This window comes from Hevea brasiliensis, chromosome 11, assembly GCF_030052815.1.
Source record: "Hevea brasiliensis isolate MT/VB/25A 57/8 chromosome 11, ASM3005281v1, whole genome shotgun sequence".
NCBI lineage: Eukaryota > Viridiplantae > Streptophyta > Magnoliopsida > Malpighiales > Euphorbiaceae > Hevea > Hevea brasiliensis.
In genome coordinates this window covers 97823709-97842518 of record NC_079503.1, presented here as the reverse complement: position 1 = coordinate 97842518, position 18810 = coordinate 97823709, and the positions used below count along the sequence as shown (strand labels likewise).

General features: G+C 32.7%; 1 protein-coding gene, 1 long non-coding RNA gene and 1 pseudogene across 2 annotated transcripts; all 3 read left to right on the top strand.

Annotated features, from left to right (window-relative positions):
* Positions 1–2419: 2419 nt before the first annotated feature.
* On the top strand, positions 2420–3884 carry LOC110655977 (probable F-box protein At4g22030; annotated as a pseudogene).
* Positions 3885–6715: 2831 nt separating this feature from the next.
* Positions 6716–7573, top strand: LOC131170718 (uncharacterized). Its single transcript, XR_009141484.1, has 2 exons — positions 6716–6820; positions 6918–7573. It is a non-coding gene; the product is annotated as an uncharacterized LOC131170718 (long non-coding RNA).
* Positions 7574–14066: 6493 nt separating this feature from the next.
* On the top strand, positions 14067–15570 carry LOC131170479 (probable F-box protein At4g22030). The gene has a single exon (XM_058129509.1). It carries the CDS (start codon positions 14160–14162, stop codon positions 15435–15437), a length of 1278 nt encoding a protein of 425 aa, XP_057985492.1. The 5' UTR covers positions 14067–14159; the 3' UTR covers positions 15438–15570.
* The last annotated feature ends 3240 nt before the right edge of the window (positions 15571–18810 follow it).

Here is an 18810-nt window from a genome sequence, read left to right as displayed (position 1 = left end):
TAATTTCTACGAATATCCTTTGTTCTTATCTACCCCAAATAGTGGCGTATATTGGTTGATTTCCGAGGTCTATGCCGAGCTAAGGAATCAGACCTCTGACTAAAGTGTTCGCCAAGCTGCACCGGCTAACTCACCGAAAGGACGATGACCACTTTGGTTCTTTCAGTGAAGCCTAATTGCGGGCTCTTTTCCGATCGCCCTCGTCTCTTAGAAGCTGGAAGAATCGTTTCTTCATTGTGAGGAGCAAAGATCCGAGCCGCTTTAGGACTTCCCCATTTGGTGGTACGGGGACCCTTGCTTAGAACCATATTACCACGAGCGAAGAGGAAAGTTTGATAGTGATGGATCTCAAGAGTGAGGCTGCCACTAAAAAGTATTCTTGTTTGGATTCGGTGGCCGAAATGCACCATTAATTTGTTCGGTGCTCCTTGGCCAAGACCGCGAACTTCCGCTCTCTAACCTCGGCATCGGTATTTTCTATATCTCAATTCTCACGACCTTAGTGATCTCACTAACCTTTTCTTTGTGCAGGTATGGCGGGTGGTGAGGGTTCAAGGAAACGGAAGAAGGAGAGAGAGATCTCCCGGAAGATAAAGGAGATAAAGCGTTCGGAACGACTCCAAACGCCCGGTCACGAACCTGGGGAGATACAAAGTGATCCTCCCCAACCTTCGGGTCCGCCGACCACTGAAGCTACCCGATCTCCTCCTAGATCGGAGGAGCAGCCTCCGACTCTTGCAGGTGTTCCAAGCGGGGAAGGGGCCTACTCAAGCTCCGGGAGGACCTCTTCTCGGGCGCTCAAAATCTTGATCATCGCTTGAGGAATAACCGATTGTCAAGGAGAACTCTGATTTCGCCAAAGTCCTGGGGTCTACCATCTTCTTTCAGGAGGATCGGGACAGGCTATCCCAGAATGGTCTCGACGACATATTGACTCGGACCATGAGCTTAAACGTGGAGTGTCTGGTGAACCAGACCATGATCCGGGAAAGGATTCAGCGCCTGGGTAAGGAGATCGGGAAGAAAAATCAGGAGGTGGATTCTCTCCGATCCCAACTCTCATCCGCTCGGGATTATATATCTCAAGTCGAGGGACGGGCAAAGCTCCATGAAGACCGGTTGGCCGAACAGAATCGTGCTTTGGATGAGAGGGACCGTGCTCTTAAGGAAGTCCGTGCTTCACGCCAACGGTTGCTCGTGTCGCTCAACTTATAGAGGAACTTGAGGCGAAGGATAAGGAGCTTAAGGAGAAAGACAAGGAGCTTAAGGAGAGGGATGAGGAGATGGTGACGGGAATAGCCGAGGCCTATGTGAAGGCTCACAAGGATCTCTTGGCCGCACTCCAGGAGCGTTACCCAGAAGAAGACTTTTCTTGGATGGCCGATGTGGCTCCTGAGGACAATGATGAAGACAGTGAGGATGAAGCCGAGGGTGAGAGGGAGAGAGGGAGTGATCCAAATGTAGATCAGGCTGGGGGTGATCCCCCAGCCGAATAACTTGTACAAATTATGACATGAAATGAAATGCCTTTTGTTCAATGAATGATTGTGATCGGAAAATTTTAAACCATTATTTGTCTGAGTATTTGATTGTATGAGCACAGCAAAACAAAAACTAAATGTGATTATTAATCTAAGTATGAGAGATCGGAAAGCACTTTGAACATGAGATCGGTAGGGAAGAAATGCTGAACAGAACTTGACCGAAAATTTAACTCGAACACTTAAGATCGGAATCGAACCAAAACTTTAGCTCTTAAACTTTCGGAAGGGAGGTCGGCAATAAAACTGGTAGGAAAAGATCTAGTGCCCGTTCATTTTATTCATCAGCAGAGATCAGGAATATTCTTGACAGGTCCGGAAATCCGACATCGGGTTTGAGAGGTCGGTAAAATGATTTTGAGAGATCGGCGAGGCTTTAATGAATGTGAGGACTTAGCATTGATTCAATTCTCTGTGAGGAGAGATCGGAAATGTGACCGCCTATCAAAGAGGGACTGGAAACGTGATTAGCTGTTCAAAAAAAAAAAGATTTTTTTATTGATTCTAGGGATCGGCCAAAATATGGTGTCGACAGTGGGGACAGTTTCTTCTCCTTATGCAGAACTGCATAACTTATGCGGAAAGTTATGCGCAATTTGGCCAATGCATATTTCAACTTTGAAACTTGTTTTTGACATCTTTGGCTGTAGAAATCACTCCTCAATGGTAAAATTTCTTTTTAGTCTTTCAAAAGCACCATTTTTCCTACAAAACAAAGTAAAAATTACAAATTAATCCAAAATTGACAATTATGAAAAACTAACTAAATAACTAATGAAATTAGCTAAAAGTGACTAATAATCAAATAAAATGGCTATGAAATTAAACCTAAATGACTATGCAAAATGCATGCATCAATCATCAGTTCATCATCTAACTAGAACATCAAAGAAAGAAACCAGGGAGATAACTAAAGAATTTACGCTCCATATTCATCGTGTGCATGGCTTCTTTGCAAGCTTCAAGTCTCCTCTCCTCCTCCTCCTCCTCGATTGTAACTTCATCAAAAAGAATAAATGCTGCAATTTCTGTCCCTAAGCTTCCAAGAATCCGTTTCCCAGTTCCAAAAACACCATCAACAAACTTGGTTGAGGATCTGATTTTAAGAAATGGGTACACAAACACAATCCCTATAGAGAAAAGTACTGTGACCCTTCCCAGAATAGATAAGGAACCTTCTGTCAATTCCTCAACATCTAAAGCAACAGCCAAGCTTTATGCAATCTTAGAGGCTGTAGCTAATAGAGTGGAGATGCATCAGAATATGGGTGAGCAACGTGTCAATTGGAACAAACTTCTTTTGAATTCCATTAACATGATCACTCTCACAGCTACAACCATGGTTGGTATTGCAGCAACTGGTGGGGCAGGAGCTCCTCTTTTGGCTTTAAAGCTATCGTCAACACTCTTGTTTACTGCTGCTACAGGGATTTTATTTATAATGAACAAAATACAGCCCTCACAGCTTGCAGAAGAGCAACGTAATGGTACAAAATTGTTTAGGTAGCTTCAGAGACAAATACAAACTATCCTTGCTCTTCATGATCCTACTGAGTTGGACGTGAGGAATGCAATGGACAAGGTATTGGCTCTTGACAAAGCTTACCCCCTTCCTTTGCTGGGGAAAATGATTGAGAAGTTTCCTGCAAAATTTGAGCCTGCACTTTGGTGGCCCAAACCTCATGACTTCCAAAGAAAAAGCAAAAGACCTGGAAAGAATAGGTGGAGTGAGGAGCTGGAAATGGAGATGAGGGAGGTTATTGAAGTGATAAAAGGAAAAGATACGGAAGATTATATGAGGCTAGGAAATTTGGTATTGAAGATAAACAAGATTTTAGCCATCTCAGGTCCATTGCTCACAGGCATTGCAGCTGCTGGGTCTGCATTTGTGGGTAACGGTTCTTGGGCGGCAATAGTTGCAGTGGCTGCAGGTGCATTAGCTACCACAGTTAATACGTTTGAGCATGCTGGCCAGGTTGGTATGGTGGTTGAAATGTATAGAAACTGCGCTGGATTCTTCTCACTTATGGAGGAATCAATCGAGTCTTCATTAGAAGAAACAGATTTTGACAGAAGAGAAGATGGACAAATGTTTGAAATGAAGATGGCTTTACAGCTTGGAAGAAGCTTATCAGAGCTTAGAGATCTTGCCCAAAAATCTTCATCTTCTCGTATAGATGGAGTCGAAGTAGATGAATTCGCTAGCAAAATCTTTTGATATTCATAATTTTTTTTTGTCCATATTTCTAATCCCGTTAGTTCATTCTTTTTTGTGAAAAAATTCTTTTTGTATACAGAGGGAAATGTATTCAATGCTCAAGAATCTGTTTATTATTCATGCTCAAAAGAGATCGTTTCTTGTTTGTTCTTAGCTTAATTAATTCCTGCTCATAATTAATTTTATATATAATTTGAGGTTCTATTGATAATTGTTTTCCATGTGTGATCTCTAACTCATAATATGTAATCATGATTAAACAGGAAATATAAATCTTAATACAATTTGCAAAGTAGAACATGATTTAAATATGATATTAATATTACAAATAAAAAATCTAAAATTTTTTGGTAAACAACTAAGGAGTGACACAATATGCATGCAATTAATAGATAGCTGTTTTTAATTTTTTCTAAATTATTATTTCTTAAAAATATTTTATACTTATAAGTATCAAATTACCAATATACCTCCAATAGTTTTTTAAAATTTTAGGGAGCCAATGGCCTTCTGGCCCAAGTGTGCCTCTATCCCTGTAATTAATAGATAGTGGCGAATCCAATTCCTTAACAAAGCCTATTTGCTTCCCTAAGAATATGTTGGACAACGTCTGAAGAGCTAAAAGATTATTAGCAATAGAACTGAGAGATGAAGCAAGGCGCCAAGTTCTGGCATAAAACCCAAAGATACAACAATTTGAGAATTAGATTACAAAAAAATACTAACCAGCATTCGCACATAAAGTGCCACAGAATAATCAAAAGATAAGTGCCTTTTGAATGGCAAGTAATTCTGCAACATTAAAATCTAACATACCTGAAGGGCATTTAAGATCACTAAAAACATGAAAATCTATTTACTTGTTTTGATTTTTAGCTTTATATATTAAAATGAACTCTAAAATTATAAAATCTCGAATTTAAATTTCAATAAGAGTCGAATAAAATAAAAATTTACTTGGAGTACGACATGTTTTTGTATTTTTTTTTAATGTTAGAGTCCTAGGAAATTTTGATTAATGAAAATTATTTTTTTGGTAAATTAAAAAAGATCTTTTTTCTTGAAAGAAAAAGTAATTAAGTCATTTTAAAAAATAAAAATCACTATATAAATTTTGACAAGTTTATAAAATGAGAATAAGGGAATCACCCAAATGCATATTTGCAAATTATCACTAGCGACAATTATAATTAACTTTTTATATGGTGATTTTCTTTCATATTTAAATATAAATTTTAAAAAAAATTAAATCTTATAGGTTGGTTCAAATATTTCCACGGCCACATTTATTGAAGGAGTTTTTTTATATAAAAAAATTAACCATTAATTTTTGTAATATTATTAAATTAATTATTAATAGAATTCATTATTTTAAAATATATTAAAAATATAAAGAATTAATGTTTCGATAATCAAGAATAAAAAACCTTGTAACCTTATAGAAATAATTATCAAGAATTTATATGGGTCTATACTGGAATTTGCTGCAGTTTAATCCATAGGGCTATTGTTATAAATAGCTTGTATGTTAGATAGTATAGAGAGAAAGAATTTCTATATTGTTAAAATATAAGAAAGTGAAGGAATGGTAAGAGTGAAATATATATAGAATTATATATATATATAATTCAATATATATTATTCTATTATGGCACTTAACAAATAGATGTGTCTGTTAATAGACAGACATATCAATTCTATACAAACAGTCACAACTGTTTGTATAGGTATCTGTTAATAAACAGACATGTCTATTCTATACAAATAGTCACAACTATTTGTATAGGTATCTTTTAATAAACAGACATGTCTATTACATAAACAGTTGTATCTATTGGAGATAGACAGATGTGTCTATCTAGTAAAGGTGCCATGACTTTTCATTCATTATAAATATGGATGAGTTTTTTCAATCCAGATATATATTACTTCTACTTCTTCTTCTTTTCTTCTAGTCTCTCTAAATTCAGTTCATATAAAGAGTTCTTAAGGGAAATCTTCAGGAGTTGTTGTCTGCAGATTTCAGGCTTTGTTGTATCCTGGAGGTATATTGCCATAACCTTGCAGCAATCTAGTGGGGGCAATTAATACCTTAAAGATAGTGATTCATCACGCCTCAAAGTCTATTCTACACCCACTGCCTCAACAATTTTAAGGTATTAATTGCAATGGAATTTAAGGTTGTTTCCGTGATGAATCAAGGGTTCGTGAAACTTGATCATTTTAAGGAGCAAATTATGTTCACTGAGAAGGTGAAAGCAGATCAGGAAAAGAAGATGAATTGTCATGCGGAGGTCATATTCTCAATAACTCATCAGATAGGTTATAAGATTTGTTTACCTCTGTCAAATCTCCAAAGGAAATATGGAATTCGTTAGAATTTGAATATAATACAAAAAAAAAGGTACGGATAAATTTCTCATTATGAAATATTTTGAATTCTAAATACTTGATAATATGCCTGTTATGGATAAGTCCATGAGTTGCATATCTTTATTTCAAAGTTTAAGGATTTGAAAGTGATAGTTCCTAAATCACTTACATATGAAAAGTTTTTTATGTAATAATTTGTCTTTATGTTAATGACATACTTATAATTAGAAGAAATATAAGGTTATATTATGATGCTAAAAGCTCATGGTGAATGTGTTAAAGAATGTAATAAGATTTATGTGCATAAGTTGAAAAACACTTTTTGTATGCATAAATCCTAATTCATATTAATTGTGTCTATCACTAACTAGGTGGGGATATTGTTAAAAATATTAGTGATAATAAAATTTATCTCATTTTGAAAGAGTTATTTATGTTCATTAAAAGGCATCAAAATGAACTATTCATTACCGATAGCTATATCTATTTTAAAAGATGTAAATGAACAAATATAATTGTTCTAAAAGATACAAAGTGAATGATTGTATCTGTTCTAAGAGGTATAAATGAATGGTTGTATCTGTTCTAAGAGGTATAGGTGAATAGTTGTATCTATTCTAAGATGTATAAGTGAACAGTTGTATCTGTTCTAAGAGGTATAAGTGAACAGTTGTATATGTTCTAAGAGGTATAAGTGAATAAATATAATTATGCTAAGAGATACAAAGTGAATGGTTGTATCTGTTCTAAGAGGTATAAATGAATAGTTGTATCTGTTCTAAGAGGTATAAATGAACGGTTGTATATGTTCTAAAAGGCATAAGTGAACAGATGTAATTGTTCTAAGAGATACAAAGTGAACGGTTGTATCTGTTATAAAAGGTATAAGTGAACAGATGTAATTGTTCTAAGAGATACAAAGCAAACGATTGTATTTATTCTAAAAGGTGTAAGTGAACAGATGCAATTATTCTAATAGATACAAAGTGAACTATTGTATATGTTTGAAGAGATGCAAATGCTTTATAAATAGTAGTTTGGAACAAAAATCTATTAACTTTTCTTTTTTGTCTCTTCTCTTCATTTTTACCGACAATCAACATTATTATTCTTTAATTTATTCTTGGGAGAATTTTAAAATTGCTGTCTAGATTTATATTTTGGTTATTATCCTTGAGGGATCTGCCTAAAACTACCCAGCTATAACATAGTGGGGGTTTTACTCTTTGCAATTTCATTATATTGAGGGAAGTAAATACTCCATATGATATTTATTACAAATTGACTGGAAATTTTGGTAGAATAATTATTCAAATTGAGTGTGCTAGTGCTATTGGTAGCTTAATGTATGTTATGCATTGCACTACTCCTGATATTGCTTTTGCAATGTATAAATTGTCAAGATATACTAATAATCCTAGTGTGGAATATTGAAAAGAAATTTCAAGGGTTTTTGGATATTTAAAAAAGGAATTATAAACTATAGATTATTCTGTGATAAGTTTTCAATTGTATAAAAACCATATAAAGAATTGTATCTATGCAAAGAGTTATGTCCCTTGGCCAAAAGATGTAACTAAATGAAAAGATGCAATTCTTCTAAATAGTTACATGCATGAAGAGATGAACTAATTGGCCAAAAGGTTGGTACATTTTGAGTAGTAAAAATAAGAGCCTTACAAGTCATTTGTAAGAAGTGACAAAAGAACAAATGAGTATGCATTTGTGTGTGTGTGCAAGTTTAGCTTGGTTCTTTATTGTTGGATACTCTCATTTTAAACAAGTTATGGAGCAATTTATTTCTGCAAATAAGGTACAAACCTAGACTGTGAATTATTTATGCAGTTCATGTTATAAACATGTGATTATATGGTTGACTAGTGAAACAAATATGGTTGGAGATCCTAAAGTGTTATAAATACCAATTGGATATGTATTACTAAGGATAATAAGTCAACTTTTGGTTGGGTGTCCACTTTAGGTGGAGGTTTTGTTTCTTGGGCATCAAAGAAACAAACTTGTATAACTTATTCTACGGTAGAATCCGAATTTATAACTTTGGCTAATGTAGGTAAAGAAGTAGAATGGCCGAGAAACTTGTTATCGGATATTAAGTTGTGGCCACAACCTGTGCTATCTATTTCTTTATATTGTGATAGTCAAATCATGATGGTTAAAGCTTATAGTAAAATATACAATTGAAAGTATATATATATAAGCTTAAGACATGAAAATGTAAGACAATTAGTCTCTAATGGTGTTATTACCATGGTTATGTTAAATCCTATAATAATCTAGCAAATCCTTTAATAAAAGGGCTCTCGAGAGTTATGATCATAAGCACATGTGCTGATTAAGGATTTAGAATATTCCATTAAATTTACTAATGATGGGAACCCTACTTTATAGTATTATTACTAAATAAAGTTTAAAGGGTAACAACAAGTCATTAGTAAATAATGTAATTAAAGTACTTAATGTACTAAGTTAATGGAATGAGGATGAGTGTTTATACTCTTAATGAAGTTTAAAATTATTACAAAGGAAACTTCACCTATATGAACATAGGAAGTGGTGCCGCTTCAACAAAAGAGAGAATAACTTTTGTAAATGTTCATGAAAACAGGAGGTAGCACAAGGCCATATTCGTGCTAAAATTTTGGTGAACTTTTTAAGTTGAACTAATTGATTCGTGTGTGTAGTATTTCCGGTTCTATTTAATAGGAATCTAGGTTTAAGCTAAGGCCACCATGATTTCTTTAGAACTTTGAAATACTTACACTAAGGAAAAGTTTAAATCGAAAGATACTTTTCATTATGCATGAAACAATGGGATCTAACAATACAAGCTAAGTGGGGGATTGTTATAAATAGCTTGTATGTTAGATAGTATAGAGAGAAAGAATTTCTATATTGTTAAAATATAAGAAAGTGAAGGAATGGTAAGAGTGAAATATGTATAGAATTATATATATATAATTCAATATATATTATTCTATTATGGCACTTAACAAATAGATGTGTCTGTTAATAGACAGACATATCAATTCTATACAAACAGTCACAACTGTTTGTATAGGTATCTGTTAATAAACAGACATGTCTATTCTATACAAATAGTCACAACTATTTGTATAGGTATCTTTTAATAAACAGACATGTCTATTACATAAACAGTTGTATCTATTGGAGATAGACAGATGTGTCTATCTACTAAAGGTGCCATGACTTTTCATTCATTATAAATATGGATGAGTTTTTTCAATCCAGATATATATTACTTCTACTTCTTCTTCTTTTCTTCTAGTCTCTCTAAATTCAGTTCATATAAAGAGTTCTTAAGGGAAATCTTCAGGAGTTGCTGTCTGCAGATTTCAGGCTTTGTTGTATCCTGGAGGTATATTGCCATAACCTTGTAGCAATCAAGTGGGGGCAATTAATACCTTAAAGATAGTGATTCATCACGCCTCAAAGCCTATTCTACACCCACTGCCTCAACACTGCTGTGAGACCACCTCCATTTATATTGGAAGGGAAAGAACTACGAAGTGGGAAAGGACATGTAACTTTGAAGGATATATATATATATAGTTTCTCTAAAGTCAAAGGCAGTAATATCATCACAAGTGGAAGTTATTTTAATATTTTGGGTATATTATTATAAGCTCTTTAAAATTTATTAAAATTTATTAGTTGATTTTTAAAATTCATAAAAATAATTAAAATATTCCTATTAATTTAAAATAGGATAAATATAGTCCTTCTGTTACTATTCCCTAATAGCCTTTAAAACACCCCGACTATATATTCCTTCGTCCTTTGCCCATTTGTTCAGGCTATATGCTATTTGTCTTTCATATTTGCAACGTCCACCTTTCCTTATTCCCCAACTTCGTTTCTTCATTTGTTTCCATCACAATGTCTGGTTCAAGTGACACTAGCAGTGTGAGTGGATGGGATGCGAGGTTCATGGCTGTGAATTGCAGATGTGAGAAGAGATGTGAGGTGAGAATTTCCCAATCTGCAAAAAACCCTAATTGCCCATATCACTATTGCATAGACAATGTATGTGGACCATTTTAGGGATGGTGTGTTAGGCTGCCATCATCAACTTCCACTTCAACTGAACAAAGTCGAAACTATTAAATATGGCATATTGTTAAGTATCAATAAGTGAATGAGCTAAAGGAAGAGGTTATGAAGTTGGAAAATGTGGTCAAGAAAGAGTTTATGAAACTGAAAAATGAGGTGAAAGATGAGGTTATGAAGCTAAAAGAAGATCATAGGTTGATTTGCTCTTGGGAGTCTTGAAGATATTGTTTATTTTCATATTGTTTTTTGTTTTTATTGTATTGAAAAGCAAGTAGGAAATGAGTGGAATTGGCAAAAATGGGTTGTAAGCGATAGTATATCTATGATTTTTGTAGGATTGTTAAAGGTGCATTTGCATGCTCTGTTTTTTGGAAACGTATGCTCTGTGTTTCTTGGGATTGGGAACGTATGCTTTGTTTTTTTTTTATTGATAATGATAAGGTTGAAACAATGTATATTTATCAAAATGTGGGGATTAAATAGTTATATTTTTATAAAATGTAAAGGACCAAACAGAGACAATATTAAAATGCAAGGGACTTAATAGTGTGAATTCTGAAAAAAAAAAAAAAAATTACCACAATACTATTTTAAAACACTTTTGAAAGAAAAATCAACTATTAGCAACATCGCAATACCGAAATAGGACTGTAGGTTGTTTATGGTAGAAAATGACAAGGAAGGAGAGAGAGAGACTTTTTGAGAGAGAATTCATGTCACGACCCAACCTATGGACCGGACCGGCACTAGGACCTGGGCCAGCCTAAAGCCCCCGAGGCCCGTAGTAAGCCTAACTATTCCTTAACCCAACTCTAAGGCCCATTTGGGCCCAATTTCAAGAAACCAACCGGACAGAGTCCGGCCATAAAATAGACCTTTCAACGGGGAGTTTTTGACTCACCCGACCTGTAAACACATTATATAACCAATTGGGGAGCTCAGCTCACCCTCCACATACTCATAACAACATAAAATAAATGGGAGCTCAGCTCCCTCATCCAGTCCATCAATATGCATAAAATAATAAGTTTACAAGCCCAAATTAGCACTTTATATTACAGACCCAATTCAAATAAATATTTCTAACACATGCGGAAATTCTAAGAGTTAATAAAATTACACAGATATTAATAGACAACCTGCGAGGGAGAAAAGCAGGTTAACCTCAAAAATATCCTCCTGTGGCCTGGAAAAATATTGAACAGGAGTGAGCGTTAGACTCAGAGAGTAAAATATCAATTTTAACTATAATCTCTATAACTATCTAAAGCTAATGCATCCTGTAAAGTGAAATGCAACATCAGCAATAAATTCACATCATAACAGCAAAAAGGTAATTTGGAGCACTCACACACCCAGTAATAACAATCATAATATATGGGAGCTGATCTCCTATACAGCTCTCTTAAATCCAACCTGTGCCAGCGAAGAACTCAGCTCGGACTTCCACTTAATAACCAAATCGGGGTCCCAGCGAAGAACTCAAGCCGTGTCTACCCCGAAGGACCGGGTCCCAGCGAAGATCTCAAGCCATGTCTACCCGTCCTATCCATAGTCCACACCACATCACACGCACGCCAACGCACGCACACTGCTCCAAATTACCACAACAACATCCATGTCACTTTAACAGTTGTGAATGCAACATAAAACGTGCCTAGAGTTTAACTACATAATTATATACATATAAGTGATGCATGGGCATGCTTGAACATATAATAATATCGAAATTACAATTAAAATTAATATTTTACTCACAGACTTGACAGCGATCACTGTGGCGGCTGGGCGGAGGAAGAAGGTTGTCCCGGCTCACCTGACAATTACATTACAATTATTTAACACAATTGACTCAATACAAATCATGAAAAGACCAAATACATCCTAAGTCGTGTCGAAAATCTAGCAGAGTCTCCTCTATACCTAGGACCTACCCAACCTGCAAAAGGGCTCAAAACACACTTCTATATTCACAATTCATATATCCACAACTCAATCAAATCACACAGCCCCTCCTGGGCCCATCAAATCAGTCATCCATCACAATATGTAAAATTTCAATTTAGTCCTTATAATTGATCATTTTTGCAAAAACTGCCCAAATAAGCTCTAAAAATTCTAAAACTTTGCCCCGCGGTCCTTAGTAATATTACTAGGATATTGCAAATAAAATCATAATTTTCTGAGCTACCACGAATATTTTACGGATTTTTAATCTCATTTAAGCACTAGAAAATTACGAAAAAGCAAGGTTCGGGTCTACCTTTGCCGATTCCGACTTCGGGAACGCGCTCAGGATGTCTGACAATGGTGGGTAGCCAAAATCTCGATCCAATTCGGAGACTTTTCCGGTAGCGGGTCTGTCTGGCCGGAAATTCACAGACCCGGACAACTGTCGAATTTCCGCGAATTGAGGATACCTACACAAAGCCCACAACACGGAGGTTAGTATAAAATTTTTACGGAATTTTCTAAGTTCATTTAATGCTCGGAAAAATACTGCGAAGTTCCGTGAGACCCACCGAAAAACGGTGTCAAAAAATTTTGAAATTTATATTCCCGCGAAGCTCTCGACGAGTGGAGCGCTCTGGTACTCTCGATTTTCTCGTGGAGTTTACGGTTTGTGAGAAATCTAGCCCAAAAATCAAAATGGGCTAAAACTTCCCAGGCAAAAATTGGACAAACCACTCGATGGATTTCGGTGTTCTTTGTGTCTATGGAAAGCTCTCGACGAATAGATGAGTTTAGATACAAGACCGGGTCCGATTGGTGGCCGAATCGGCCGGATTTCGGTCGGGAAGACGAAGCAGCGCGCTTGCGCGTCACGTCACTTCAGGAGCCTTTTTCTGGCGTTCCAGGCGGCGGCCGGTGGGCTGGGACGGCTGGGGATGGGCGCCAGCGGGCTGGGGTGGCAAGGGAGGTGGTGGCACGGCAAGGGGAGGGGGGAGGAGGGAGGAGAGAGAAAACAGGAGAGAATGAGAGGGAGGAGGAAACGCACGCGGGAGAAAAAGAGAAAAAGAAGAAGGGGCCGGTCCGATTCCACCGGTCCGATTCGGTCTGGTTCGATTCTGCCGGTTCAATTCAGGATACAAAATTTTGAATTTTTTACTCAGCCTTGGAACCGAAAACGAGGCCCAAAAATTCCGAAAAAATTCTAGAAAACTCAGAAAAATTCGTAAACTCCAAATATATTTTTATTTTTGCCACGTGGTCTTTAAATTAATTTTTAAAAATCATCAAAGTTTATATTTTCGGAAAATCGAACCCGATTTTTAAAATCCGAAAAATCTCAAATAATTTTCTTAAAATTTAAATAAAATTAAAATATCAATATTACTCATAAAATAATAATAATAATAATAATAAATTTAAAATTTTTGGGGTGTTACAATTCAAATTGTGATTTGGGTATTTTAATTGATAAATGAAATTTTAGATAGTATTCAGGGACATTTTAGACATTTTTGTCCTGCCTCTCACAAAAGGGTAACAAAAAGACTAAGTATCATATTTTGAATTAATATGGATGTTTTAATTGTCTCTAAGAATTTTAGGGACCAACTAATAAATTTTGGCAAAATTTAAGGACCTTATAATAATTTAACCTAATAGTTATAGGTATAAAGTAGCTGCGTATAATTAATAAGTTTTACTATGTCATCCATGGCTCCCAAGCCCAAGCTCTCCTGGGAGAATATACGTTTTTGAACTTGAAAATTATGAAGGAAGAATGAGTCCAGTCAACTCAATCGGGCAGTCCATATATCCAACGCCCGTGACCGTTTCTCTTCAGTTATGTTGGTTACTATCCCATTATATAAATAGCTTCTCTGGCGTCTCTCCATTTTCATCCATCATCAGATTCATCACCTACCAGAACATCAAAGAAAGAAACCAGAGAGATAACTAAAGAATTTAAACCCCATATTCATCATATGGCTTCTTTGCAAGCTTCAAATCTCCTCTCCTCCTCCTCCTCCTCCTCAAGGGCATCATCTTCATCAAAAAGAATAAATGCTGCAATTTCTGTCCCTAAGCTTCTAAGAATCCGTTTCCCAGTTCCAAAAACACCATCTACAAACTTGGTTGAGGATCTGCTTTTAAGAAATGGGTTCACAAACACGAAACAAATAGAAAAAATTGTGACCCTTCCCAGAATAGATGAAGAACCTTTTGCCAATTCTTCAACATCTAAAGCAACAGCCAAGCTTTATGCAATCTTAGAGGCTGTTGCTGATAGAGTGGAGATGCACAAGAATGTGGGCGAGCAACGTGACAATTGGAACAAACTTCTTTTGAATTCCATTAACATGATCACTCTCACAGCTACAACCATGGCTGGTGTTGCGGCAACTGGTGGGGCTGGAGCTCCTCTTTTGGCATTGAAGCTATCGTCAACACTCTTGTTTACTGCAGCTATGGGGATGTCATTTATAATGAACAAGATCCAGCCCTCACAGCTTGCGGAAGAGCAACGTAATGCTACAAAATTATTTAGGCAGCTTTATAGCCAAATACAAACTACACTTGCTCTTTATGATCCTACTGAATTGGACGTGAAAGATGCGATGGACAAGGTATTGGCTCTTGACAAAGCTTACCCACTTCCTTTGCTGGGGAAAATGATAGAGAAGTTCCCTGCAAAATTTGAGCCTACTTTTTGGTGGCCCAAATCTCAAGACTTCCAAAGAAAAAGCAAAAGACCTGGAAAGAATGGATGGAGTGAGGAGCTAGAGGTGGAGATGAGAGAGATTATTGAAGTGATAAAAAGAAAAGATACGGAAGATTATATGAGGCTAGGAAATTTGGCATTGAAGATAAACAAGATTTTAGCCATCTCAGGTCCATTGCTCACAGGTATTGCAGCTGCTGGGTCTGCATTTGTGGGTAACGGCTCTTGGGCAGCAATAGTTGCGGTGGCTGCAGGTGCATTAGCTACCACAGTTAATACGTTTGAGCATTCTGGCCAGATTGGTATGGTAGTTGAAATGTATAGAAACTGCGCTGGATTCTTCTCACTTGTAGAGGAATCAATTGAGTCTTCACTAGAAGAAACAGATATTGATAGAAGAGAAGATGGAGAAATGTTAGAATTGAAGGTGGCATTACAGTTGGGAAGAAGCATGTCAGAGCTTAGAGATCTTGCCCAAAAATCCACTTATTCTAGAATAGAAGGAACCACCATAGATGAATTTGCTAGCAAGCTTTTCTGATTATTAGAATTGATTTTTTGCCCATAATCCGCATTGGTTCATTCTTTTTTCTTGACAAATTCTTTTTGTATATCATGTGAGCGATAAAATGTAATTAAAATCAATATACAAGTTTATTAATTCTAATTCTTCATATTCCTTCTATTCTTAGCTTCGTAATTGTAATGAAAATTGAATACATATATGCATTGGGTGCCCATAACACAAGCTGTGGGATTTTCCAGTTGCTATGGTTTGGTGATGCAAGTACATGAATGCGGAAGACTGGATGAAATAGCAGCTTGAGATTTCAATTTTCATTCCAAGAAATACAAGTCTGGATTGGGCGGCTGCATTTCTCTTATTTGAAAATATTGACTCTCTCTGAGACGAAGAGTTCAAAGTTCAAACTCTGGGATGGAATTGGTCCTATTCTTGGGTTTATATATACAAGGCCCATCAACCCAAAAGTCCTGACTATGCGTTTCAGTGGGTAATTGTCCAAAACTATGAGTCGACCGTACCCATTTAGCCACCCACAACCACCATTTCAAGATGGAATATGAGTGACAAATAAATTTTTTATATTTTATGATCTTCCACAACTGAAACTGGGAAAGCTTATTAATTGATTGAGACAGCACTGATAATATTATCAACAATGATTATAAGATGTTTGTAGAAATACACCCAAGGCTGTTGCTATGAAGCGCACATATGTTTTCTGCTATTTTATTTATAGGTAAAATATGCTAGCAGATATCAAGCTACATCTTTCTTACTTTATATCACTGTTAAAGGTACTTCAATACACATGGACATGTTGGCTTTAAAGATCATAAATGACTTACTAAATAAATATGCTCGTAGAACAATAAGCCCAATGAGATCCTAGGAAAACTGACTTTTTGAATATCTATTTATGTATATAAAATAGATAGATTTTTTTTTAATATTGTCACATAAAATTCTAAAACTATTATATTTATGCCACATGACAATATTTAAAGCAATCAAATTTTTTCTTATACTATCACATAATATTGTAAAACTGTTACATTTAATCAAATAGCAATATTAAATTAAATTTATTGTTAACAATTTTTTTCCTTTATATATATCAATTTTGTTATTAACAATTTAAAAACAACAGTTGAATTGAATTTATTATATTTATTAAATTTCATATACTATTTATAGAATATTAATTTTTTATAATTTTAACATTTAATTTTAATTTTATATCCGATATAATCTATACCTATATCTATATAAAGAAGGTATTTTCAAGAAAATGAATAACACGTAACACTTTTCTTGAAAAAATTACTACCTGTCACATTTTATAAATATTCTCTTTTATACTAATTACTATTTAATTTTCTAATTTTTCTTTTAATTATTATTATTATTATTATTTACAATATTATCTTAATGTTTATTATTTTAATAATTATTTCTTTTAAAATTTATTTTTTTAAAAAAATTAAAACTTTTTGTAGTTAAATATAATATTTAAAAATTATTTATATTATTTTATAAATTTTAATTATTATTTAATTTTTTTATTTCTCTTTTAATTATTATTATTACCTTAACATTTATATTTAAATTATTATTTTTTTAAAATTAAGACCTTTATGATTAAATACAATATTTAAAAATTATTTAAATTATTTTTTTATAAATTTATTTATGTAAAAATATTATTTACTACATGTTACCCTCTATAATAATAATAATAATAATAATAATAATAATAATAATAATAATAATAATAAGATTATTAATGGTCATTAGTTTAAAAAAAATTAATAATTAATTTATGATCTCATAATCAATCATAAATAATATCTTTATGCTAATAATTATTTAATTTTTTATTTATCTTTTAATTATCGTTATTATTTACAATACTACCTTAACATTTATAATTTAAATTATCTTTTTCTTTAAATTTTGATTTTTAAAAATAAAAATCTTTTATGATTAAATGTAATATTTATAAATTATTTATACTATTTTTTATAAATTTTTTTATGTAAAAATATCATTTACCACATGTAATTCTCAATAATAATAAAAATAATAATAATAAAAGGTCACTGATGGCCATTAGATTAAAGAAAATTGACCATTAATTTATTATCTCATAATCAATTATCATATAATTTAATCAATTTTAAATTATTTCATATCTTTAATAAATACTTTTGTTGCATTGTTATATTTTTTATTTTTTTTATTATGAAATCTTTGTTAAAAAATTTGAGATATAAAAAATGTAATCTATATAAAAAGTTATAAAAATAAAATATGACTTATTTATGATTAGTATGTATTATTTTTTATGTTAATAATTTAATATTCTTTTTATTTCATTTTTCTAAAATTTATTATTATTATTATTATTATTATTATTATTATTATTATTATTATTATTATTATTATTATTCAATTGAAACGGCCAAGTAAATAAGAAATATTTTACTATTATAAAAATTAAATTTGAATACTTTTGTTATATTTTTTTTAATTAAATAATATTTAATTATAAATTAATTTTTTATTTAAATAATTTTTATTTATTTATCTATACATAGTATGTCATATAAGATATATGATACACATCAAATACTTTTCTCTCATCAAATATTTTCATTTCACCTAAATACTCTCAATTCTTTTTCGATTTACGCCATGTTTTTATTATTTCTTTCAAAAGTTATTACTTATCATTCTTAAAATTTATTTATTTAAATATATTTAATTAATATGTATTTAATTATTAATCTTTTTATAAATTTCTTATTTAATATTTCTTAAAATTTTGAATATTTTATTATATTATAATTATATATCTAATGTAATTATAACTAATATTTTGATTATCCATATTTTTTATTATTAATTTTTAATAGAATTATTTTTGAATTTTAATTAAATATCTATATTTTTATGCATAAATTATCTTTCAAACTATATTTTTATATAGAAGTAGAATTTTAAAGATATATTACAAATATGATTGCATCAAAATTTAGCTACAAATAAAGATGATTAAAAAAAATAAAAATTACCATAGTAAAATTATAAAATCCGTCTTTTGAAAAATAGTATGTATTTTTAATATTTATTTTATTAATAGAAAATGATAATATTTTAAAATTTTAATTTTTATAAAATGTATTTATTTTATTATCATAAATTTATATGAAGTGATAATATATTTGTCAAAGAATTATTTTATAAAAAATATATCATATTAATAAAAAAAATTTACACTTAGATATAATATTTTTAAAAAATAATATAATAGAATGTTATTTTTAATTAATAATAAAGTTATATATTTTCATTATTATTAAAATTAAATAATTCAATTCATTATTAA